This window comes from Cloeon dipterum, chromosome 3, assembly GCF_949628265.1.
Source record: "Cloeon dipterum chromosome 3, ieCloDipt1.1, whole genome shotgun sequence".
In the NCBI taxonomy this organism is placed as follows: Eukaryota; Metazoa; Arthropoda; class Insecta; order Ephemeroptera; family Baetidae; genus Cloeon; species Cloeon dipterum.
Genome location: NC_088788.1, coordinates 36,907,977 through 36,933,228, shown reverse-complemented (window position 1 = coordinate 36,933,228; position 25,252 = coordinate 36,907,977). Strand labels below are relative to the sequence as shown.

The 25,252-nt window shown below is 41.8% G+C and overlaps 1 protein-coding gene across 3 annotated transcripts in view; it reads right to left on the bottom strand.

The window, feature by feature from the left end:
• GABA-B-R3 (gamma-aminobutyric acid type B receptor subunit 3) overlaps positions 1–25,252 on the bottom strand; it is a 71,483-nt gene that overhangs the window by 42,763 nt on the left and 3,468 nt on the right. For 2 of the 3 annotated variants that reach the window (XM_065484277.1, XM_065484280.1), the window contains exon 2: positions 9,096–9,363. In XM_065484277.1, coding sequence (XP_065340349.1) covers positions 9,096–9,353 — 258 coding nt within the window. In that variant the 5' untranslated portion in view covers positions 9,354–9,363. Of the gene's footprint in view, positions 1–9,095; positions 9,364–12,701; positions 12,722–25,252 lie in introns of those variants that run through there. The other variant, XM_065484279.1, reaches the window with a different exon arrangement.

The following is a 25,252-nucleotide window of genomic DNA, read 5'->3' as shown; positions in this document are numbered from 1 at the left end:
CCCTGGCAGAGCAGAGTGCGAGCTGAAATTATTCCCTTTTCGCGCGCGGACTGTCCGTTTGAAAAAGCTGGAAATTTGAACAATGTGCGTAGTTAGTTGGTTTAATGAAAAGTTTGGCCCGCTCGTTCGTCTTCGGCCTTCAATTAGTGCCATTCCAATATGCTCTATTCGCGCACGCACGCACGCATCGCATCGCATTGCATGATGTGTAGGCTTTCCGCGCCCGGCCCGCCGAGCACTTGGCTTTTCAGCTCGGGGCAAATGCGCGCACGAAGCGGCTTTATTGCAGGAAATGCTGACAGAAAGAGGGAAATTTGCGAGCGCTTGGTGCAAACAAAAAATAAAAGATTCCCATTGCTCCGGTGTTTTAATGCCAGGCTCGGTTGGCGCATGAATCGGCGCGGAAAAGCAGAGGTAAATTTGCCAGCGCAATATTTAAACTGCTTGCTCTTTTGTTGCGAAAAATGCACTAATTAGCCGCTCAGTGTTTCAAAAGCAGTGAGAATCGTTGCCCCATAATTTTTAATTCATTGCTCTGATTTAAATAACAATAAAATATTTTCAGCAGTTAAAAATTCAATCTCATTGCAATGTAAAAGTGACACAAAAACCGATAAGAATTTTCAAAAACACTTCGCTTAAAATGGTTACATTTAACGATTTTTGAAACCTGCCTCGCCTTTTTTAATATTTCGGAAAATATATCCACTTAACCTAATTCGACAATCAAGAATCGATTGGTGTGCTCAGAAACTTCGTCAAAGGCGGTCTTTAAAAATCATTCCTTTTTGCGAACGGTGAATTTGTGAAAATCGATAGTTTATCGTATATGCGAGACTCAGGTATGCCCTCTGAAAGATATACTTTAGGCGCCGGTTTGCTTTAAGCTTGGCTTTCAGTATGTGAGACGCGCGCATACATTACTCTCTCTTCACCGAGAGGCGATATCCAATATCCACAGTGCATTAAGATGAGCGGCCTGATTTGGCAAGTATGAAAGCCTTTCGCTCTCTAGATCATAGTTTTGGGCTCTTACGCTCGGTGCCAATATTTATTTAATACTAGTACAGCAGCCCAAGGACAAAACAGCCATGCAGTGCTCGCGAATGAGGATTAAGTTTCACAAGCCGGCCGGATTAGCTCGCGTATAGTAAAAGCTCCTGAAATTGGCAATTTCGCAGCCAAACTGCCTAATTTATAACTCGGTCTGCGATTTCTTGTTTTTAATATTGACATAAGGCTGTTTTACTAGCGATATAGTATAGTATCGAGCGCGCTCCCTAACACGAACCCAAGAGGCAGAAATTCAAGCCCTCTCTCCGTCTGCCTTTTTTACTCGAACCGAGTTTAATGCTTTCGCCTCTCTGCGCGCAGCCGATTTAATTTAATCGCTTTCCTGGAAAAAGGCAAAGCAAATTCCGCGGAGATGATGAACGCGGTCTTTTCCATTTTATGCCAGACTTGAGCTTGAATATTGATGAGAGGTGTGCCGCAACTAATCCGGAAATTAAAAGGGAGCTGTTGAATTTGCACTCAACGCACAAAACCGACATTTTTCAAAGCGTGAAAAGTAAATACAAATTATTTTTTTACTAGACTTTTTAATTTTATTGAAATATAAATCGAATCAATTATGATGAAATTTGCAATTTTTAACAAATTCAAATAATAGTTGAACCAAGCCGTTGGCTCGCATTGTTGAGCACATAATATGCTTTGCTACGTGGGAATTGGAGCGATGTTTTGGTTCGGGCTGGTTTGCACCTAAACTTGCAATGAAATGACGAGTCTATTCGGATTTAGGTGGATTACAAAAGTTTTCCAACTCGCTGCTTGCTGGTTTGCACCATTCCAGTATGAGTGAACTGATTTCATGGGACAAATGTCTGGCGTTTCAATAAAAAAACCCGTGCCGGGGCAGGAACATGAGCTGGTCCTTTTCTCGATTGATGCCCCTGCGCCCATTGGATGGATGATATTGGGATGCGCGAGTTGTTCGTTATCAGGAGCTCGCCCATCTCGAAGAGTGGAAATGATAAAAGAAGACTCGTATTTACTAGAAAAATAAAATTATGAACACTATGATAGAAAAAATTAAAACTCTAATTGTAAGTGTACATACGATGCCCCCAAAACACTTTTCTGTTGGAAATTTTTTGAAAATACCGAATTTTTGCAAAAATAAGTTACACATTATTCCAATCATCTCGCTTACCGAAAATTATTTTTTACTGAAATGCGACCACTCCTGGTAGTTAATTTGTAATAATTCGTTGCAATTTTTTTAATTTTGAAGGCCCGGATCCAGCGAACCATAATAAAAAACGGGGACAATTACTTTGGCAAATTTTTAATTATGTGAGCCAAAGAACAAACCGAATTTCCGGATATAAATATAGAGAAATTAAATTAAAATGTTTTTGAAAAATTGTATGACCTATGCCACTCTGTGACGAAGTGTGCTTTAATTTTCAAACGTTTTGCAGCAACAGAAAACTCTGCTGCTGCTTTAAGGACGAAGCGCAGTTCAGTTCAGTTTAGTTCAGTTGGGGTGCGAGGCGTAATGAGGGCCATTAAGGTGTCCTCTCGACTTTCCGCAACTCGAGGGAGATCTTGCTGCCAAACAGGCGGAAAACGGGGCTCGGGGGCGCCACCTGCGTCTTGTCTCTGGCCTCGCACAATGCACGTAATCAGGCCTTGCCTTTGCCTGCATTGTTTACAGCCCGTGCATAATCCGTGCCGTCGCTGCGGTTAGCAACTTTCGCCCTTGTGGACGCTGCACGGGCTAAAACTATTTGCAATCGTGCGTTTGAATAATGCAGTGATGTGGAAAACCACCTTGTCCTACATCGTTTGATGCTAATATTCTTCAATTATCATCCTCTCAGGGTTTTTCAATTTATAAAAACTTGCCCATGACATGTGTGAACTTCCGTGGAAACTTCAGAGTTGTGTTCTTTTTTTCATTTTCGTGTAATTCTGCTTCGATACTCGAAAAAATTATTATCTTGTTAACTTTTTCGTATTTTGCAAATATTAATCAACTCCAAATCTCGGGTTCTAACTATCAGAATTTCAAAAAACTCGTCTCGACCTCCCCTGACCAGCTGAAGGGTTTAGGGGGTGATCAACCCCAATTAATGTGATTTTGAATAGTTTAAAATATTTTTAAACCCAGCAGAGGAAGAATATGCTTATGGTGTTCCATTTTCGCTATGGTTGAAAGGGGTGGAGAATAAAAACCCCCGCAATTAGAAGAGTCTATAACGGTGGGCATTTCTAGAAATTCTGATCGCTAAAATCAACAATATTTGCAAAACACAAAATAGTAAATAAAATCGTTTTTTTTCCAAATTTGAAGGGGAGTTTCTCGAAAACTGTAAAGAGCACCAGTCTGAAATTTTCCCACGTGAGATATGGGACAAATTTAAAGCGCATTTTCTGCATGTGTGAATAATCGATCTGACCGCAGACTTTCCAACAGGTGCACACACTCGAATTCTGCGTTTGCCTCGGGTGAGCAATTGCGTCACTCTGTGGCTGGCTGCCTGGAACACTATTCTATTCGTGCAAACGTTTTACGCTTTTAAGCTGACGCGTTTCATGGCAGGGGTTGCACGCTGGCGGCGGGCTAAAAGCCGCGACATTCAGACTGATTCGATTATCGCGCGCGTCTCGCCTCCATTCAGCTGGCTAATTAGATTCCAATCACTATGAGAGCAAGAAAGGCCGCAGCCTCTCGCTCCACTAATTTCCTCTCCTCTGACAATCGACAAAAGTAAAAGCACAGAGGCGGCGTGAGCAGCCAACGCACGGCCACGAAAGGATCGAGATATTTTTATTCCTAATACAGCGAGTGTTTTTCTGCAAGCAAACTAATCCGTTGTAAATTGAAAACGGACTTGATTTCCCTTTCCGCTAAATCCACCTTCTTATTGTAAGTGGATTGTGAGAAAATATCTTTCGGCTTCTAGGGGGTTTGTAAATTGTTTTTTCCTCTTGGCCTTGCGTGAAATAACAAGAAAAAATTAGTTAAGCAACGATAACAGTAAAACCAAACACACAACAGTAGATTCCAAATTTCTCAAAATTATCTATTGGTGATTGGTTGATTTCGATTCCTCTCGTCGCAATCTATCAAGCGGTGTGCAAATTTTAAAGAAAAATTTCCTGAAATAGATCACGATATTACAATAAATACACCAGTTGTATAAGCCGCCAACAGATGGCGCAATCGTAAAATTTCGTAAGAAATTTAATTTTAAAACACTTCCGCTGCGATTTCAGACTCAATTCCTCGCACTGTGCATTTATTACTTTTATAATCCACTTTAAATTGTAAAATGTTACGGACCAGCTAGATAGCAGAAGTGCCGGTATATTGTTTTGCGGTCAACCTCAAATCCTCGTTTGTGTTTCGCCAATGTGTACATTCAAGTCTCGCGAGATTATGCGTGTACAATATTTGGGGGAAATGTGAAATGCGCGGTGTAATCAGGCATAAACAAGCGGTGCGATTTCGCTCCACTCCCACGGGCATTGAAACCGTCTGTGTCGCTCCATTATTAATTTTAATAAGCAAAAATCGATATAAAATTGTACAAAAACAATCAGGAAATGAAAAGGCGATCGAGCGCATTATCCAAACAGAGGCTGTCTGGGTGGAAAGTGGAAAATAAAAGTGCCGAGTTTGCAGAAGCAAGAGTTATTACGCGGTAATCCTCTTTTTAGCTTGTCTGCGCGGGCCGAGCGGATAATCCTCTTACAATTTCCACACACAACGGCCACACAACAACAGAAATCTCGGGCTCGCACGCACGCTTTAAAAGGCGAATTTATTTTCGCAACTGAATTTACCCGCCGACAATTAACTATTCAAATTGCAAATCCATCGCGGAATGCCGAGTTGAATCATAGTGCCGATTTTACATTGCAAATGCGCTGCGTGCGTTTTCCATCAGCGAGTCTGGATTTTGGAGCCAATTTACCTGGTTTTAAACGGTCTTTTGCAGACTATCTGAACTTAATATATGATTTGACGCAACTAAAATTCATGTTGTAATGCGCAACACCGATTTTCGATTATTTTTTTTCATTTGCAAATTTATTGTTATAGATTTTATATCTACTTTAATCTGGATTTTAGATAAAAAAAAACCCAGTGTAAAGGTAAATTTCTAGATTTTCCCGCGCTTTGCAGCACCTTCGTTTTAAATTATTAACTCTAGGGATTTATATTAGCCGCCGCTTCACTCTTTTTCTCAACGGCAGCATAATATATATTTCAATAAAAACGTTAAATTTTGCGATTTTCCCGTGCTTTTTACACGAGCCACGCCCCCACTTAAAATTTCGCGCGAGTTGCTCCGGTTTCTGTTCAGAGAATCCGGTACACGTTTTTTTCTGTTTCAAATTTTGAAATAAACAATCCGTCATTTATCACTGACGACGATTTGAACGTTTTATGGCAATTTAAAGTGTCGGTCGTCTTTAAATCGCAACCCATTTCATCAGTAAGATTTGCCTCTCGGAAGCATTTTTGCCGTCGGAATAAGTAAACAAGGGCTCGCATTTGCAATCACAAGAATGCGGCTGGTCGGCCGCACTCACTTTTCATCGGCATCGGAGGCTGAGCACGTTTGCAGATCGATATCTCGGCGAGGATTCTTTTCCGCCGCTAAATGTCTCAGTCACCCGCCGAGTGGAAAATTGTGCCTGAGCGCAGACAGACACTTTTCTTGCCGCGATGCGATTGCTTAGTGGCGCAAATCCGATGCCGGCGTGCGGCAAACACGCCTCGAATATTCCGCTCGACGAGGGAATCAACTGCTCCGCTCTGGTTCTACTCTGCTCGGGATGAGCGAAATGAATTTTGTGCGCCAACGTGCCTACGTTCACTCGGTCGATCGGAAAACTGCTTTCGTGCGTTCAACGAAGCCATTGTGTCTCATTTGCTGCGTTCGGTCTTTTCACTCTCAAAACAGCGAGTTCGAGTAGCACGTTTCTCCCTGTCAGTAAACTGCACACTTTGCATGTTTTCCCTCCGATTGATGACACTTCATTTGCCCATCGTGTGCATCAGATGATTTTTAAATGCATTCTAAAAATCCACGAAACTGAAGAGAATAATCCGTTTTTAAACGTTCCATATTTTCATCTTGCCTTAATAGCTTTAAGTTAAATATATATGCATATGCATTACTCGAAACAATAAAAATACTCAATTTCCACTTTCCACGATACCCGGCGTTTACCCATTTTTTAAACATATTTTGGATTTTTTTGCTCTTTTTGTCCCTGTCCTCTCGGACCGGAGAGGGCGCGCACTGCACTAGCACGAATGCTGAAACCCGGGTCCCAATAACACCGCGAACGGATAGCATGGGCGCACCAGGCCGCACAGGGACCCAGCCCACTCAAGGGCCACTTGCCTCCGCCCCGAGGACTGCATTGAAACGCTAGACATTCGTCCCGTGAAGCTGTCAGCAGGGCCGCTTCCTCACGAGTCCTGAGCTTTATTCTCTTAGCCATAACTACGGGAAGGGTTTGACTGCGTATTTATCCAGTCGATAAAGGATAGCAGGGTCGGTGGTTTGAAATCCATACCTATGGCGGTTTATTGGTGTCCAATGCGATGAGAGTTACACTGTGGCTACCCAAGGGATGAGCAGGGGTAGAGAGCTAGAGGTGGCTCGACCTGACCGGTCCACCACCAGCAGGAGAAGCCGAAAGACGTCGCGAGTGTGTGTGCGAGCGCTCCCCTCCGTGAGGGGTGGTTGTATAACCTGAGACTCTCCCTCCACGCTCCCCTTTGGGCGCCCGAATATTTTACATTGATTGCCTCGTTACAAATAATATTGATCGTAATATCGTCAGGTAAAACCCTGACAGAAGCCAAATCACGCATGCTGGAAAGGTGCAAACCAGCAAGTAGCGAGTCGGCGCCGGTGCGCCTCCCAGCCCGTTGAGCAATTTGAACATTTCGAGTCACTAAACTATAACCACTTTTTGCCATCTCTGACATTGGGAACTGCTCGCAAATACCTCCCATTGCTTTGACACTCCTGAGAGTGCCTTAACAATGCGAGCCAACGGGCTGTTTTTTTTGTATCTGGAGTATCTATGAACATGCAGCGATCAATGGAAGAGAACTCGCAGGAATTTTGGAATGAGGCGTGGCTCCCGGGAAAATTGAAAAAAAGGCTTGGCACGTGTTGGAAAATCGCACAATATTCAATTCAATTAATTTATTATTTGTCTTTTAGCATGGTAATACATTCAGGTGATGATCTTCTCACAATATATTCCATCTAATTGCAAATTACAAACACAATATACAATAGAAAAAATAAACATACAACAATATCATAAGTTTTTGACAAAAGAGATATAACGTTTCTACCGAAATTTTGATGCTGCCGTAGAGAAACGGAGAGTGAAGCTATGAAAACAACAGTGTTTTATTTTTATTTCAAACTCTGGTATTTATATAGAATGTAAGGGACAAAGGATGCCCACATGGGGCCCGCGCCTCAGATTATATCTGCTTTCTTCTGTCCTTCCGTGCGTATTTAGCTTTTGTGCGTCGCACAGCCAGCCCTCTTTTTCCTGGTTTCTGGCGCTAGAGTGGGCACATACTCATGCACCCACCGTCATTGTTATATTTTTCTTAGGCGTCCAGTTTATTGCGCACGCGGCACCACCTCGTTTCCTCGTTTCCCGTCGAGTTCTTTGTTTTTCCAGCGCCAGGCGTAATGATCAGAGAACATGAAGCGAGGAACCGACCATCCCTCTCGTTTCCATTTCGCTTTACCTCGACGGAATTTGCAGTTTAAAACTTTCAAAATTGCCAAACGATGTTTGTCCGACTAAAGTCAGTGTCCTGTTTTGTTCTCTCGCAATTATTGAGTCGTTTCCGCTGTAGAAGGCATATTTTTACACGGCTCTCCTCTGTTAATTACGAACACAGAGCTCCCAATTTAACCAGCTCCATATTGACTCAGCTGCTGCAGCAACAGTTATTTAATTAAAACCGCTTTCAGTGGCTCTGTGTGCACGAGTTTGCAGCTCGGATTTTCTCCCCTGCGGTGCGTCTCGAATCTCGAGGAAACGAAGAAGGACGTGTGTGCTGCTTTGTTTTGCGTGCACTCGTCGCAGGCTGGTTTAATTAAGGTGAACAGGCTGCCTGCCCATTGTTTTGAGCCGCGCGCTGTCCGCCCGCCGGATCAATTACTCCTCCAGCGTCACCGTCACCACCGCACCGCACCAGCGGACCAGGACGCCGAGTTGATTTCTGCCAGATTTCATTTGGCGAATCGATGCTTTCCAGGCTGCCTCTTGTCAGATAATCATTGTTGTTGGGCACAATCGGTACATTCTTCTCTTTGAAAAACACGAAACACTAATGACGCTACGGTTTTACTGATCATTGAAAAAATAATATGGAAAACACGATTATCAAAATCTTAAGTTATCGTAATTTTGTGTCAACGTCAACGGGTACAAAATAGGAAAGTTGATAAGATTTCAGAACATTTTTTTGCCTTACGGTTCAACAAATAATAACTTTTGCAAATCCTCGTGGCACAAATAAATTATGGGAAATTTTTCAGAATCCTACGATCGATTTTTCTCATTCATTTTCTAATTTCTCTTTATCTAAATCTTCATGAATTATTAAATTGTGTGTATTGACATGCAAAAGAATAAACAATATCTTGTCTAAGTTTTGTAAATCTTTATAACCCGTATACAACCAAAATATTCTTACCGAAAAATCGTCTCATCCCAAATCCCAACGATTCCTCGTGAGAGCAAGAATAACTTATTCCCTTTATTCCTTTCCGCAAAATGTAAATGGATTCATGCTCAACAGCCTGCGTCATTCTCGTTATAATCTGCGGATTCAATCAGCATCAGAGCTGAAGCGCCACTTGTTGAGGAGCCATGCACAAAGCAATAAAAGCAATTCACTTTTCCGGCTGCGTCCAACTCGCCGCACCGCACACAAAAAAAACTTGTCAGGCCGGGCTGGGCCAGCCGGACCGGACCGTTCAAATTTTGCGAGGAGGCAATCAAGCTCATGCGGCACTCACCTTGGTGTCGTTGTACAGCAGCCGCAGCTTGTAGCCGCGCAGCATCGACGAGTACAGATTGATGTGCTTGACGGCCATTCTGGCCGCCTCCAGCTCGCTGCGCCCCTCAGGCCGCGCCTCCCCCGTCGTCGTCGTCAGATCGAACAGGCCCAGCAGGGAGATGACGTGCTCCGGCGGCCCGGCCCGCAGGGCCCGCGGACTCGACAGGTTGGAGCTGCAGCATGGCCACGCCAGCAGCACCAGCAGCAGCACGCGCATCACCACCCCACTGCAACACACACACACATTGTTTGTTGTCAAAAATAGTATAGGGATGTGTTTTGTTGGGAAAGTCCATTTAGTGAGTTTAGTAGAGGCCACTCTCGTTTCATTAAATAATAATAATAATAATCTTTATTGACTTTTGGCGCCAATACACTGCCAAATACACTGCCAATCGATTCCTGGGAGTCGAATTTCGAATCACTTGACGTGCTGAAAATTGGTGGAAATAAAAACCATTACTTTGACGGGTTTTTGTCTGATAGCCTTGCTACAAGAACGCCCGCGACCAATTAGGGCTCTTTGACGTAGCAATGGCAATGGCAGCGTCAATCACCAGTTGGGTAAGGGAAGTGTTAGAGGCCACCAACAGATGGCACCACCGTAGACTTCCGATTTTATGGCAATGCAATAGCCTATTAAGTACAATGTATAGCAGCAGGATTGAGTCGCAGCGAAAATGCCTTAAATTCGAAAGTTTACGGTAGCGCCATTTGTTGGTGGCTTCAAACACTAAGGGTTAATCCGCAACTGATCATTTAATAAGCTAGTCAAGCGACTAGGCAAGTCAGCCTTTTTTTGCTTGCTCTGGCTGTCACTAAATGGCGCTGCTGTCTCGACCTACCCCAATCGTCCTTAATTATGGTCGCCTGCGTTCTTTATGAATTTCTTTTTGTGTGTGTTAGTATTTTATTTGTATTGTAAGAAGTACAGAAATTGAGGCTCAAAGAAGTTCTATTAATGTATTCACAAACTTAATAGTAAATTTACAACAAAGTTGCCAAACACGCAAATAAATTAAGTTATAGAAACAAAAAACGAAATCCACCAAATTAACGGTTTTTGCGATTCTGCCAATTGTTGGTTCGTCATGTCGAATTGTTAACCCTTCAGAAAACAATTAACATTTGCAAAAACTAAATTCCAGTGCCACTTGAAATTTCATATTATATGTTTAAAACAACTCAAAATTCTGAGTTTTGAAGTACCCAAACTCCATTATAGTGTTCCTTTTTATCATTGGGTTCTTAATAATAAACCCGTCGTTTAAAAGCCTGCATTCAGGCATCCTTATCAAAAAGTTTTGCGACCTCTTTGTTTGAAAGAAAGATAACTAAGAAGAGGGACCTTTTATTCTCTCATGAGATGAGCAAGTAGACAAAGGCTCAAAACGAATTCTTAATGGAACGAATCGTCCGTGAAATGGCAGCGTAATGAATCGGAATATACGCGAAAGGCATGCTGGTTGTCGGATGGAAAAAAATAATGTCCGTTCCATCCGGCGTATTATGCGCGAGAGAGCGCGCTCTCGCGAATATAACAAGGAGTGAATACATCATCAGCGTTTGCCAGACGTCGATTCAATTTATGTACATACAGACGACGCGAATGGAGAGCAATAATTGCTGCGGATTGTTGAATGTGAACGGCAAGACTGGCGCGCTCTATGTAATATGTATGTATACATGCAATGCGCAGCACATCCATCGAGCAAGCGGCTTTGTATACCTGCAATAATGTGCAGAAATTGCTCGGCAAACATTCTACAACAAGTTTCTTGGAAGCAGTTTGCTTTGCTAATTAGAAGCTCTGCACGGCCGAGCGAGTATTATATTCGCCACGTTGAACACAGCACTCAACGTCGACGGACTATTTATTTGTCTATCGTGTTTGAGGATAATTATTCAATGATAACATCGCACCAGTCCAGCTTATGCTGAAGGAAATGCTGAGATAATAGAAATGGTAAACAACTAAATAAAAAATAATATTGTTAAGGTGGTTCAGAGTGGTGTCGAAATAGTTTAATTTTCGCGGTAAACTTTTTTGTCGGAGGGTCACCCCTGAGGTTAGACAAGGCCATCAGAACGGGAGAGAAATAGACCAGTTGCATAAGCCTTTAGTGTTCGAAGCCATCAACAGATGGCACCAACGTATTCTTCACTTTAAATGCTTTCTTTTGCCAAGCTTAAAACAAATATCAGTCCAGCCATTCGCCGTAGACACGTCGGAAAAGATTTTGCATTTAAAAAATAGTGGTTTTCACGATTCTATGGCGATCGGCTTAACCGATTTTGGTTTTCAGCACGTCAAAAGAAACCAAATTAAGTGAAGAATGCACAGCAGCAGGATTGAGTCTGAAATCGCTGCGGCATTGCCTAAAATTAAATTAAGCAGGTATTGAATGTGTATTATGCTTTTGCTTATTCCCATCTTCAGTACGCAGTTGTTTTTTGGGGTTCGTGTCGCAGAGTGCGAGAAGAAGTGTTTGTAGCTCAGAAAAGATTAATTCGAGCGATGGCGGGAGTCCGTTATTGGTTGTCTCCAGAACCACTTGAGTCTGCTCGGCCTTATTTCCACAATTTTAATTTGCTGCCCGTTTTTTCAATTTATTTGATGGAATGCTGCAAGTTCGTGCGCCGACACGCTCGCTATTTTCACTTGGTTAGGGAAGTTCATGATCACAACACTCGTTCGAGGAATGATTACTTCGTCCCTACTCAGATTTCTTCGGCGGCAAATCAAAACCCCCACATTTACATGCTTGATTTGTATAACCGTCTTCCTGCACAGTTGCGAAATGAGGCTCAGCTTCCAGAGTTCGAGAAGTTGTTGAAAGTATTTGTTTATACTAACAAATTCTATAGCTTAGATGAATTTCTCAATTTCAGAACCAGCAATGTAGAGAAACAATAACACTTTTTGTTGCCTCGCAAACAGATGAAATGTATACACTTATGTTTTCAATTTTTCTTTATATGTTTCAATTTGACTAATTTGTAAATACTCAGATGGTGTTAAAGCAACTTTATTACTGTACTGATGTATAAATGCAAATAAATTATCTAATCTAATCTAATTACCAAAGTATACGGTGGTGCCGTCTGTTGGCGGCTTAAGAAAACATTATGGGTTTATTCAACGGTGGCCCTCGAGCGATCGTTTTAGACACCTGGAAGGATCTCTTCTTATGTATGATTTGTAATTCAGCCTCTCAATCAGGAATTGATGTGCCCACAATCTTGCTCGTGATATATAGGCTGAAAATTCGAGGGATCAACTTGTATATATTTGATTGTGTACAGTAGTGACAATAAAACATGCTCAATCAATTCCGTGTGGGTGAACAGAAAAATGTCGGTGTGAGACGGAGCGGAAGAGTGATCTGATCACTCCTCCACATTAACTAATTCTGCCGCTCCAATGAGTCGGTGTGCGGCATTCCATCTGCCTTGCGTTTGCTAAGGAGTGGTGTGCTAATGAGGGATTAGCTTGCCCTGCCTGCTTGCCGTAGATAAACAAAATGCAGGCGCACGTATTGCTCCGGCTCGGGGCCACACTTACTTACGAGGACAAACACGTTGCAAAACAGTCTCTCAGGGGAAATCGCCGGCGAATACACTTAGAATTCGTCCGTAAATGTGGTGAGGTGCGAATCAGGCTCGGATTATCAAACACTGTACTGTCCCAAGACGCTTCTGCGCCATCTAGTTTCACTGGAGTACCTCTCAGACGCGCTAACCCATTTTTAAATCACTTTGCCCGCACGATGAAGTTTGAACGGAACACAGCCATTCCAATTTGTTTTCTGTTTCAGGTTATAAAATAAAATAGAAATGTATTCATGCACCTTTGAGAAGAAAGATCTGAAAATTGTCCTTTGACCTTTCACAAAAAAAGAATTTATTTGGAATGAGAGAAAGAGATTTCAAATATTATAACCTCTTGAGCCTCGCTGCAATAATGGCTCTGCCGGCATTTCCAGCTTTCAAGGGTTGCGCGAGATAATTTGCGACGCCAACGCCGAGAATGAAATGCATTTACTCTGCATAAAGAACAGCGTCTCTCTCCTTCGTATCAGCAAGCGTGTTCAAAGAGCCGCTTCGCACGCACTTCCACACTTGACGAAGCAGAGAGCATTTTCCGAGAAAAACACACAAAGTGACACGGAATATGACTTTCATCTTATAAATACGCGTGTGCACAAGATTTGATGGAAAAGGCTAAATTTGGAAAAGGCAAACGCCAAATTGAAAAGCTTGCTCTTGTCGAAAAGTTGAATTGCGTTTCTTTTGTACGGCGCGGCAAGCCTGTTAAAAGTTCTGCAGAAGCAAATTAATCAGGTTTAATCCAGCCGCAGCTGGGGTCTTTGTTTCATTCCTCGCGTGTTCGTCTTAAATTGCAAGTGATAAATGGGGCAGAGCTCGAGTTACTAATTTAATGTTGAAAATTTTTATTTTCCATTTGAAGCGAAATATTTGGAAATTATCTTTAGAGTTTTTGGATCCATTCGATTCAATTCTGTTTATTTCTCCATAATAGGTCAAACATTAAAAACATGATATCAGATATCACACAGAAAATCACAATCCACTGGACAACGACGAGTGTAGTCATTTTGTGACGTCATAGCACTGTTCAGGATACATTTTTTATTGATTAATAATTGTCTTCAATTGTGCATGCTAAAACAAACACTTGGCTATATAGGAGCAACAATCAAAGTGTGCCCTGAACATCAGCGGCCATGACACTTGTGACGTCACAATATGGCCGCTCTCTTTGTCCAGTGTACAACAGAACAGCTAAACGGAGAGACCGGTTTAAAAATTCCATTGGCAATGTGATTGTTTTAAATTTTAGCTGCCCATTTTTTTACAATTAAATACAACAAATTCATTTTTACTTGCGATAAGCAACGTGCGTGGTGAGTATTTTTGATTAAAACAATGCGCATATGCAGTACATCGTTTTGTAATTTAAGAGTAAGGCACTACGTGTCATCTCTGCGGAGTCGGCTCTAAAATAAACACCGCACCTTATTTCCCAAGCGCCCCGACCGACCTAAATGCATTATTTTAAGCATATAGAGCCGGCGCATTGGTCATGCAAAAATTTACTCTCTCTCTCTGCGGTCCGCGTCACGGAACGCCACGTACCCTCGGCAATTAGCGCAGGCCCCGAAACAGCCACCGTCGGGACGAGAAGAAGCCAAAAAACAGGAAGCCCAGGTGGGAGGGAATTATTCATGAGCGGCACGTTTGATTTCGGCAGCGCACAGCGCAAAACTATCCTGAGTTAATAATTTGCATGTCGGTCAGCCAAGCTCCTTTTTTTTACAATTATTCCCGCTTTGTGCATTAAGGCCTTTTTGACTCTCAAACGACTCTTTTCGGCAGCCAAATCCGCGATTACGTGACTTCCATAATTGAAACAAACGCGAAACTTTGATGCTCCATTTCTCGGAAAGCTGCTTAAAGATACATATTTAAGTGGATTTAAGAGCACGCTCGGATTATCTTAAATGTGAGCCGACTTTCCAGACTCTCCGAACAAAACTTTCGGCTCTCGTCGTTGCATTAAATTGAATGTGCTTCGTTCGCATTTTAATTCTATAACCTAGATTTAAGACATTTTCATTCCTGTAAAATAGTATTTCTGACTAGACACAATTCCAATATTGACTTTAGACAGATGATGAGACGGCAGGCAGAAACTTCCTGCTTCCAATTCCAGTAAGATACTCGAATTGTGCTTTTTGCGCGGCAAAACAAATCAAGGACACGTGTTATTTCAGCTTTGAATCACACACTATAGGTAATTAAATTGGGACGAACGCGGGCATAATTGAAGCCGGCAGAGAGCATATAAAGGGACGAGCGTTATAAGCTCTAGGTCAATATTGGAGCCGGCCTAGCCCTCTATAAACATTTTATCAGCACGCCAATAACTACTCAATGTTTGAAGAGAGCCGGCTCGAATCGGCCAGGAAGCCAAATCCAGTGGCCGTAAACTGCTCGCTCGTTCTCCTCGTCTCTCGCTGCAGACCCGGCCGGCCGGCCAGCCAGATTGTGACTCAATTCGAATGTGGCTCTGTCTCGGCTCGTGATGGAATTATTAAAGCCGCTGCCGCGAGTAGCGTTTTGCGCCTTTCTAAACAAAGGAGCCATTTTTTGTTTGTTTACGCGTTGGGAATGAAACGCAGGTGACGTCGTGCTGCAGATTCGCGTAAAATCAAATGAGCACGATGAAATGTTCTTATGTTTTTGCTATCTCGAGCCAGTAAAATTTTATTGCAATCCTAAAAATCTTGCTTGATGATGCAAACAGCACGGCATTTTCCTTCCATCTTCCCTTAGCCCGTCAAACACGTACATAACCTAATTTTTTTTCTTTCTATCTTCCATTGAAATTAAAATCTCGCAATTCACCAGTAGTTGTATAAGCCCTTAATGTTCGAAGCCGTCAACAGATGGCACCACCGTATACGTTAGTAATAAATTTAATTTTAAGGCACTTTCGATTTCAGACTCAATCCTGACAATCTTCATTCTTCACTTAACAGTTTTTCTTTAGACGTGCTGGAAACCAAAATCGGTTGAGTCAATCGCGTAGAATCGTGAAAAAGTATTTTTTTTGTACTAAACAACAAAAATCTATTCCCACGTTTTGATGGTGAATGGCTGGACTGATTTTAATTTTCAGCATTTAAAAGGAAAGCATATTAAGTGAAGCAGGATTGAGTCTAGCAGCGGAAGTGACTTAAAATTAAATTTACTACTAAAGTATATGGTGGCGCCATTTGTTGGCGGCTTCAAACACTAAAAGATTATACATCTGGTGTATTCACTCAGCTTAATTCAAGATTATCTTTTTTGTGATAAGGGCAATAAGTTGTCTCATCATAAGTATTATTTTAATTAAAACTATTTATACATTTTTAAAAAAGAATTTTTTATGTTTAAAAAATCTTGTATAAAATACAATTTATTTCTGAATAAGAGTGTTTTGAAACTGGAAATAACGAGAGGAAAAATACAATGGTTCTGTATTTTCGTTACAGCTCTTGAGGAAGCAGCAAAAAGAAAGGATTTGCGTCATAGATATAGAGATTATTTGTGTACAAATAGCTCATCAGTATCATCTGTTACCTGCTCCCGCGAAATGCATAATATTTTGCTTGGCGAAACATAATTACTACGCAGCGGTCGGGAAGGATATCCCGTTTGAGTTGTTTCAGAAAGCAAAATTAATTGCATGCACACCGCGTGGGAGCGAGGCAATTTCCAACCCGAGTAATGTTTGCCTCCTGCTTCTCTGCGCCGCCGAGCCAATTCGCACCGCAATAACTAGGTCAATTCTTGCGTGTGATTTCTGGACACTGCACTTTCTTTGACACCACTAATTCGATTGATTTTTGAGCGGTACAACCTGCTTCCAGTGTTTTCAGTTTATTTGTTCGAAGCATGTAAATTTGTTAAAAAATACCCCGCCTATTTTAAAAAGACCAGGGTCGTGCATGGGCATGGAACGCGCCGCGCGCCTGAATTGTATATTGCGCCTCAGAAATTGATGATTTCGCAGCAAAATCCATTTTCCAGTGCTGCAAATTTGTACAATGCTTTGCCACTTTCACTGCGACTTGAGCCACAATACGATAAATTTGTGTCAGCCTTAAAAGAATTTCTGTACTTAAAGAAATTTTATGATTCTGGTGAATTCTTGGCATTTGTTAAAAATTTATAATTTTTGTGTGTAATTTGTTTGTGCATTGCAATTGGGGGGCATATATTTAGAATTGTAACAAAATCTGATGTATGACCTTGCCAAAAGACAATAAAGAATATAATAATAATAATAATAATGTGGCTTACATTTTGGAAAAAAATAAAGTTTGAATTGGAATTGATTTCCACTGCTTAAATTTTCAGAAAATCGTCTAATTCTAACGACCACTCGTAGAATGACAAGCAGTGTTAACTGCGTTGGTTTTACGAACCTGGTGGATTAGTGGAATGAGCTGCTGTAAAAATGGGCCCGTATTTGATTTTATGTTGAGCAGAAATTAATTTTACCTAAAAGTTCCATCCCCGGGGTAGGGGGTGGGTTATAACCCCCGAACCATGAGATCGAATTTTCATGATTCATAATTTTCAATCCCATTTAGAATAAATTCCACCCAAAATCTGCCATTTGAAAAAAAATCTCGATCTCAGTGTGCGAAAAAAGTGTTTTTGTTTTTACTTTGATCTTGATTTACACAAATAAGATACAAATCCTAACACAAATTTCCACGTCTATAGTCTATATTTTGGATTTTCTGGTGGTCTTATTTAAAAAAATCAATTCGTCTTGAAACACAAATATTTCCAATTATTTACGAATTAACATGCGGGGCTCCGATCATAAGAAGAAAATATTAATTCAATTTTTCATTATTGGAAGAGAGAAAAATAGAACACGTCATGTGAGGCATGCAATATCAGATAGCATCATATCAAATATTGGCTCGTCGCAAAATAACGTGTGTTTATTTCGCGAGCAGTATATTTTCGCAGTCAAAAGTCGGTCTGATTTTACAAATGGGGCTGGCTGAATGCAAACCGTTGATCGTGCGTGCGTAGCAGGTTGCCCACCCACTCGTTTGGCAGGCGTCAAATATTTAGCGCGCGCGTGTCATTCGAGACCGGATTATTTTCTTTCGCTCTCGCTGTTTTCCAACTTTGTTTGATTCGTTTTGTCGGCCACCGCACGAGGCACGGCACACAATAATGCACGCGCTCGACCTGTGACCTTTCGGCGCGGTTCGATTGCGTCCGCGCACGGACACCGAGCGCAGCGCAGGGAGCGCCGGATGTTTCGAAATTCAATGCGAGCAAATTAAAGCCTAGCACATGTACAAAGAGCAAATGACTTAATACTTTTCCCTTTCGGTGCAGACATCAAAGAAAATTAGCAAGCAGCACCAGCAGCAGCGTGAGATGAAAAATCTGGCCGGGTGACACTCCCGCGCGCTTCGCATTTCTCGTTTCCATTTGCGAAAGGAGGCGCGCGATGAAAGAAGTCGAGAGATAAAGCAGCTGAGCACGGATTTTGTTCAAATGGAAATTCCCAGCCCGTTTCACACTTTCGGAACAGTGGTAGATATCCATCACCCGTCACTCCCGTCTGCTGGTCTCTGCCGAATAACACTGACCGCTGCAAATTGTGTTTTCAACCTCGTAAGAGCCTCTAAATTGTTCAATTCACATCCAAAAACTGTAAACCAGATGAATTATTATTATACAAAATGTTTAGAAATATATAATTTAATGTCGGTAAATGAACATCAATTAATTTATAGTAGCAGCTATGTAGATGAGGCTTCAAAATTAAGCGTATCAAAAAACTCTGGAGAAAAACCGATTATCAATGACTTTTCCTGAGGTTGCTTTATGAAATTCAACAAATGAGGAATGAGGACGATTCATCGATTTTTAAACTGAACTCGATATTATCAGAAAAACCAGTAAATCGATAATTAAATCGGGATTGTAACTGAAAATTTCAGTGAAAATATCAAAGTTCAAAATTCCCGCGAGTAACGCTCTCATCAAGCTCACAGAAAATCCGCTCTGACTTACATGATGGACAATTTGGGGGACAAATTTGAAGGAAAGCAGAGTGCAACTTTCAAGTTGAAAATTAAATTTTGAAGCACTTAAGACGGAGGGGGAAACAAGTGAGCATAATGTATCTTATCCCCGTCGTAAAATATTCAGATGCAATTTACTCGGGGCCCCGTTCGTTTTCCCACCAGGCCGGTAAGAATTTTAATTTCGAGAGTTGCTTCCCGTGCCTTCGTTCGTTCGACTGCAGTGCAATATCCTGCTTTGAGTTTGACCACTTTCCATTAACACGAAGAGCAGCCAACGGAGCCTTAGAGGTCAGCGCAGCGCGTAATAAATAATAAATGAGAGCAAACTTTCTTGCCAAAGCCACTTAGGGAAAATTATTGACGCATTTGACAGCCTACCTTATTTGATGGAAATCAGTGCTCCGAAAAGAAGAGTCTGCTATTTTTTATTCATGGTGTGACAAAAAAAGGACAATATCTAGTAAAATCGTTTTTTATTCTTTTTCCCGTTAATCATCTAGACCGAGCAGCAGGGATTTCCGTCAGCCGCAAGTAAACAGATTTGTGTATTTGGAAAGGAAAGGCCCTCAGCAGCTCAGCAGCTGCGACTCGGCTTGAATCCCAAAAACAAATTCCCCTTTCAACAGTTTCCAGATCGAAATCGGCGTAAAATAAAGCGATTATTTGGCCAGCACCAAATCAAATGTAAAGCGCGCATCCCCTCGACACCTTTCCGCGCCGCAGCCACGGCGCTGCCGCTGCGTTGTCGTGATTGATTCTCGGCATTAAAAGCTCGAGAGACACTTCTTCTTTTCCTTCCTTCTCGTCCTCATTCGCCGCCACCGACGCTGCTGCTCTGCTGATGTACGCAAATTAATAATATCACCGTCAGTAAATAATCGATCGAGAGCCAGCTTTTCTGCCAGCAACCATCGCTGCTGACAAATCCTTTATTTAGTGGATACGTACTCAATTATTCCGATCTTTGCCTAGAATACTCACTAAATTTTGTCAAAAAATACTCAAAATATTTTAAAAAGACGAGTGACGTTCATACCCACAACACGCGTTTGAAGCAAGAGCTGTATGTGCCTATTCAAACCAGCCAGTTTTCTCGCCAAAACCCTTTGATCGCAATTAGTTAGTTATATTTATTGTTTATTTTGTTAAAATTATAACCATTTTTTTCTTTTTTAGCGCTTTTGCAATAACACATTATTTGTATTACAGATCAAACGATTAGCAGGTAGAGGTTACCAAAGTCTTTGGGAATACTGGAATTGCCAAGGGGCTTCCTGAATTGCTACTCTGCATATTGCCTTGCCTGTATCGTTACGCCTAGTGCCAAGATATTCTTAATTTGTCAGTGTTTTGCATAAATATGTATATCTGAATAAGTTTTATGATGCGGAGGCCTATATGGCGTATGTCAACAATTTGTGATAATTGTGCCCAAATTTTTTGTTGTTAATTTCTTTGTTTCTATTTATACTGTGTGAGTATTTATAAATAGATGGTGATTTCATTGTACGGAAGTGTAACCTACTCCTGTTCACTGTATTGACCATGCATGCTATAAAATAAATAAATTGAATTGAATTGAATGAGCTAAAATTTTCCTTACAGACCGTCTTTGACGAAAGTTTCTGAGCACACCAATCCATTTTTTAGGATCAAATTAGGTAACGTGGATATTTTTCCGACCAAACGTCCAGCACGACGTGCGTAGCACAAGTATAACTTTTTTTCCCGCCAAAACAATACGAACGCACATGCGAGGAGTGCGCATGCGTCATAGCTGGTTGGAGCACTTGCAGAGAGACCACCTGTACGAATGACTTCTTTATCAGATTCAGCCAGCTCTGACGTATGCGGAGTCCTCGAATTCATATTGTTTTAGCGGGAATAAAAAGTTCGCACGTCGTGCTGGATTTTTGGTCGGAACAAATATCCACTTTATTTTATTTGACCCTCAAGAAACGATTGGTGAGCTCTGAAACTTTAATTGTCGTTTAAACTCCTCATAGAATCGGCTTCAAAGTTTGCCTAACACGATATATTTCAAAATGTAGAGAATTTTCCTCGAAATCCGCACACAAACGAGAGGAATCGGAATTAAGCGAAACATTATTGAATATTTCGTGAAATTTGGCACAAACTTAAATTCGCTCTCAATTGGGCCTGATTGTAGAGATAAATTATCGTTAAATTGCACAAAAAGAGATACAGTGGACCAGTTGCTTGGAAAGTAACAATGCATGCCGCACTGAATAAATTGACAAATTATAGCAAAAAAAGGAAAGCTTTTTCGCTTAAACCATCTGCCTCATGGCAACCTTATTGCTCATTTTCCTTTCTTTCAGCCTGCTTCCTCCGAGATATCTGTTCCTTGTTCAGCCGCGCGTCTTGCAATTTAGAAACGAGAGGCAATTATTTTCTTATTAAAACACAGCCACTTTTTTCAAATGCGCATAACAGGAAAGTTAAAACGCAAAAACCTTACCAGTCGGATTAAACAATGCACAAATTAATGCAGGCGAACCGAGTAATTAATCAGCTTTTTGCGGTGGAAATGGAACAGCGTGCGGATATATGCGATGCGATGCGCGGCTCCCAAAAGGCAACAAAACAATTATTCGCTGTTATGATATCGACCGAAACAACTGCGCTCAGTGCGCTCTTTCAGCAAACTCACTAATTGAATCAAAAATTCGCCCGTGGTCTTTTGCAGGCTCCAATTTATTTCATGCTGCTTTACTTTAAAAAGAATTAAGACATTTTGTCACCAAGGTTTGTTTAAATAGCAATAATTAGGCTATGGGGATTTTAGGGGCGGCTCATTTCCTCCCTTTTAGAAAATGATAAAATGCGACTCCTTTTAGAAAATGATAAAATGCGACAAGTCAATCCGATCGGAGTGCTGGTTAATTAATGACGAGACGCTGGGAAGTTTGCGTCTTGACGAACAAATTGCAGCGCTTTGAAAGCAACTCGCAGAGTAATTTAATATGGATGACTTGGCCCTTTTTCGTGCAGCCTGCGTGCAAATACGGATTCTAGCTCAAAGCCGTAATAAATGTGCCTGTACTTTACAATATGCAGCCAGTTGAGTTTTGTTGCGCTGGCTGGCTGGCATTTCCAGGCTTCCTTCGTTCGCTCGCACGGTTATTGTCGGCGTGTTTATGACATTTTCAAGCGCAATAACAAAAGCTCTGGTTGCAAAAATAAACCTGCGCGACGACTGAATGGAATGCTGTTGACAGCGCGGCTGAATTTCACATCAATTGCATTGCGTGAATGCGGAATCGGGTGCTTTTCCCTGCGTCGCACGGCTCGTTTATTTCGGTCTGGATATGCCGCGTACTTTGAAACATTTCACAATATGCGCTGGCCGATATTAAATTTTTTCCTTCAGGTACATAATTATATACAAGTCCTGGCCTATCGCTTCGTGCACTCTTTTTTTCGCAATATTAACTTTGAATTGATTGCTAATATCGATAAAACCTATGTGGGAGTATAAATTGCAAAGGGATGTGCACAAATCGTCAGTTTTATTAGATCTAATGACTTCTTTTAGCACAAAATAATCGATTTTGCAATTTGCGCTTTCACCGGATTTCCTGTAACTCGCACAAATTTTGAAATGGGGTTATTTAAAAAGAAGTGCGGGAACTACTATTTTACTGAGATATTTCAGCTTCAATTCTGATTAACTTTATTCAATTTACAGGCTTATCAGAAATAATTGATCACCAAATAGCTTTTACATAAAATTCGCGCTCTGATGATTGTCCAAACATCTCACCGGTTACAGCAAACAGTAATTGATAATTGGTTTTGCAAGCCCCTATTAATTGCAATACATTTATTCAAATGTAATGTAGAATTGGCAATTTCGTTTATTTTGAAACAAACCGATCGGATTAAATTTTATCGGTAGTGCAATGCATGCGTGCGCCTGTTCCGCCTGTGAATAACAGGATTAAAACATTTTTACGCTTGGATTAGACTCATCATAGCAATAAAATTGAAACGTCAATTTGCCTGCGAGCGCAATCTGAATTTCGCCAAAGCTATCATCCGTCACCTGCCAATTCCTCCCATGCTCATTTTTGTAATAAAAAAAATAGTCGTTGGTTGACGTTACAATTGTTACGCCCTGCCATATCTAGCTGAGTGAGAGAAGCAATTTTTTTCTTTTGCCTGAAAATTATTGATTCTTTTTAATATTTTTAGATTTCAATTTTTTTATACCTATTTGTGTTTCAGGAGAAAAGAAACAGCAATTTTGGCGCCTTTTAGCGTCGCAGCACCCCGCTTGCCACTTTAATGGCATCGAGCGGCGGCGTTTTTTATTTTTTATCAAAAGACGGGGCTTGACCTGGGATATTACGACAGGCAGGCTCAACTGGCTGTGCTCTCGGCCAGCGCTCTTTATGGCCTGCTGCCGCATTGATTAATGACTCAAATTGCTGTGCGTGGACCGCGGCCCCTCGCTCGAAACATGTGCGGCCACGTCGATTCATTTACATCACCCTTAAACCGCGTCTACGCATGAATTAATGGCCTGCTTAGCAGCCCAAAAAATCAAGAGCAATTTAATCTCTCAGATTTTCAGTGACAAAACGTGCGGGATTATCTTTGCTGCCGCTTTAAAGCCGTTTAATAACACACTGAACTTTATATTTTAATGTGCAGCACACACTGCACGGTGATTGATGGCACAAACGTGGCTGTTAATCACTTTGGCTTTTAGGACAGGGTCCTTTTCCCTCAACAGAGTGCTGTCAACAGAGTGAGCATGTGTTTGTGTCGTCCCGGTCAGGCAGGTAAGATAATGGCTGCCAGAGGGTTTCAACAAAAATAAATTTACATTCTTCATCCGCGAATTCTGTTTAATCCCAAAAATCTCACCTGCTCTGACAACCATATTAAAAAGCCCTGCCTTCTCGAATCGAATCAGCCTATCTGTTGGGAAAATAATTAAAATGCCAACTTGAACCATGTCATATATTATGGTCGGCAAAGTCCTCAAATAGTACTTGCGCACGCAATATAATTGAAATTGCAGGCCCTTCACGTGGCAGAGACCATCAATTCGGTGCATTATCGGAAACTGGCCATTCATGAATGGGCTGTCGGGCTGTCAGAGTGGCACTTGACATCCATCCGGCGCTGCATGCCAATTATAAAGGTCAAAAGCATGCGTTCAACGGTGATAAACAGAGACGGAAAGTTGGCTGCCGCGGCAGAAAGCGGTTTACAGGATCATTTTGAGGTACATATAACTGGCCATGGCCAGACAGACCGCAGCAAAGCCACCAGAGCAACGTGTTTTTCTCGTATTATGTGGCAGAGAACAACCTCTGGCGGGCACTGGACTTATTGTGTGTAATTGCCGCCCGGGCCGGGCGAAACCACACGACTTGCTGCTCTCACTCTCTCTCGCAGTTTTAATTAAACTCGCAACTATTCGCCAATAAACCAGGCGCGGGTGGCGGTGAGAACAGTGTGTTTGCCCCCCCCCCCTCTCTCCTTTGTCGGCGGCGAAAAAGATTTCTGCTGCACACGAGGTGAAACGTACAACGCGGCGGTTGCTTTATTCGATTGGCACGCACCCTGTCTGGCGTGACGTCGAATAATGGATGGTTAAATGCGCGAGCAATATGATTATCCAAGAGTTGATCAAGGCGGCGAAAGCAAAAACTGGTTCAGCAGCGTACGCAGATTTCACGCCGTGCGTGGCTTTGTTTGCACTCAAGCTCAGATTTAGCAGCGCGCGCGGGAGCACGTAAGGTTCACGGTTCGTCCCTAGGGCTGTGCTGAATTGATTAATGATTTCCTCAGCCGAGAATATCGAGAGTGATACATATGCATCTACATGAAAATTATTTCGATAATTTTTTCATTTCGACAGTACCATTCGACGCCTGAGGTGAGGAAGCTGAATCACTCGGTAGACGAACCAAGATGACGTGCCGTAAAATCAGCAAAAACGTAACAGACGTTACTTTGGTGGTTATATATACAACCGCAACCAATCAGAGAAGGGAGTTGGTTCTCGATCTTAGGCAAGAAGTAAGAGAACCACTGCCCTTCTCTGATTGGTCACCGCCGTTCTTTTCTATAGGATTAGATCAAAAACCGCCACACTAACGGTTTTAACCTCTCCGCCAATTATTTGCACTTTGATGAAGTTTCTAAGCACACCCAAATCAACTCTTGTGGGTAAAGTCGACATTTTTCCCGACCAAAACGTCCAGCGCGACGTGCGAATGTTTTTCCCGCCAAAACAATATGAATGCCAGAACTGCGCATGCGTCAGAGCTGGCTGAATCTGACAAAGAAGTCATTCGTATACAGGCGGTCTCTCTGCAAGTGCTCAAACCAGCTCTGACGCATGCGCAGTTCTGGCATTCATATTGTTTTGGCGGGAAAACCGTTCACACGGCGCACTGGACTTTTTAATCGGAAAAAATATTCAATTTTACCTAAT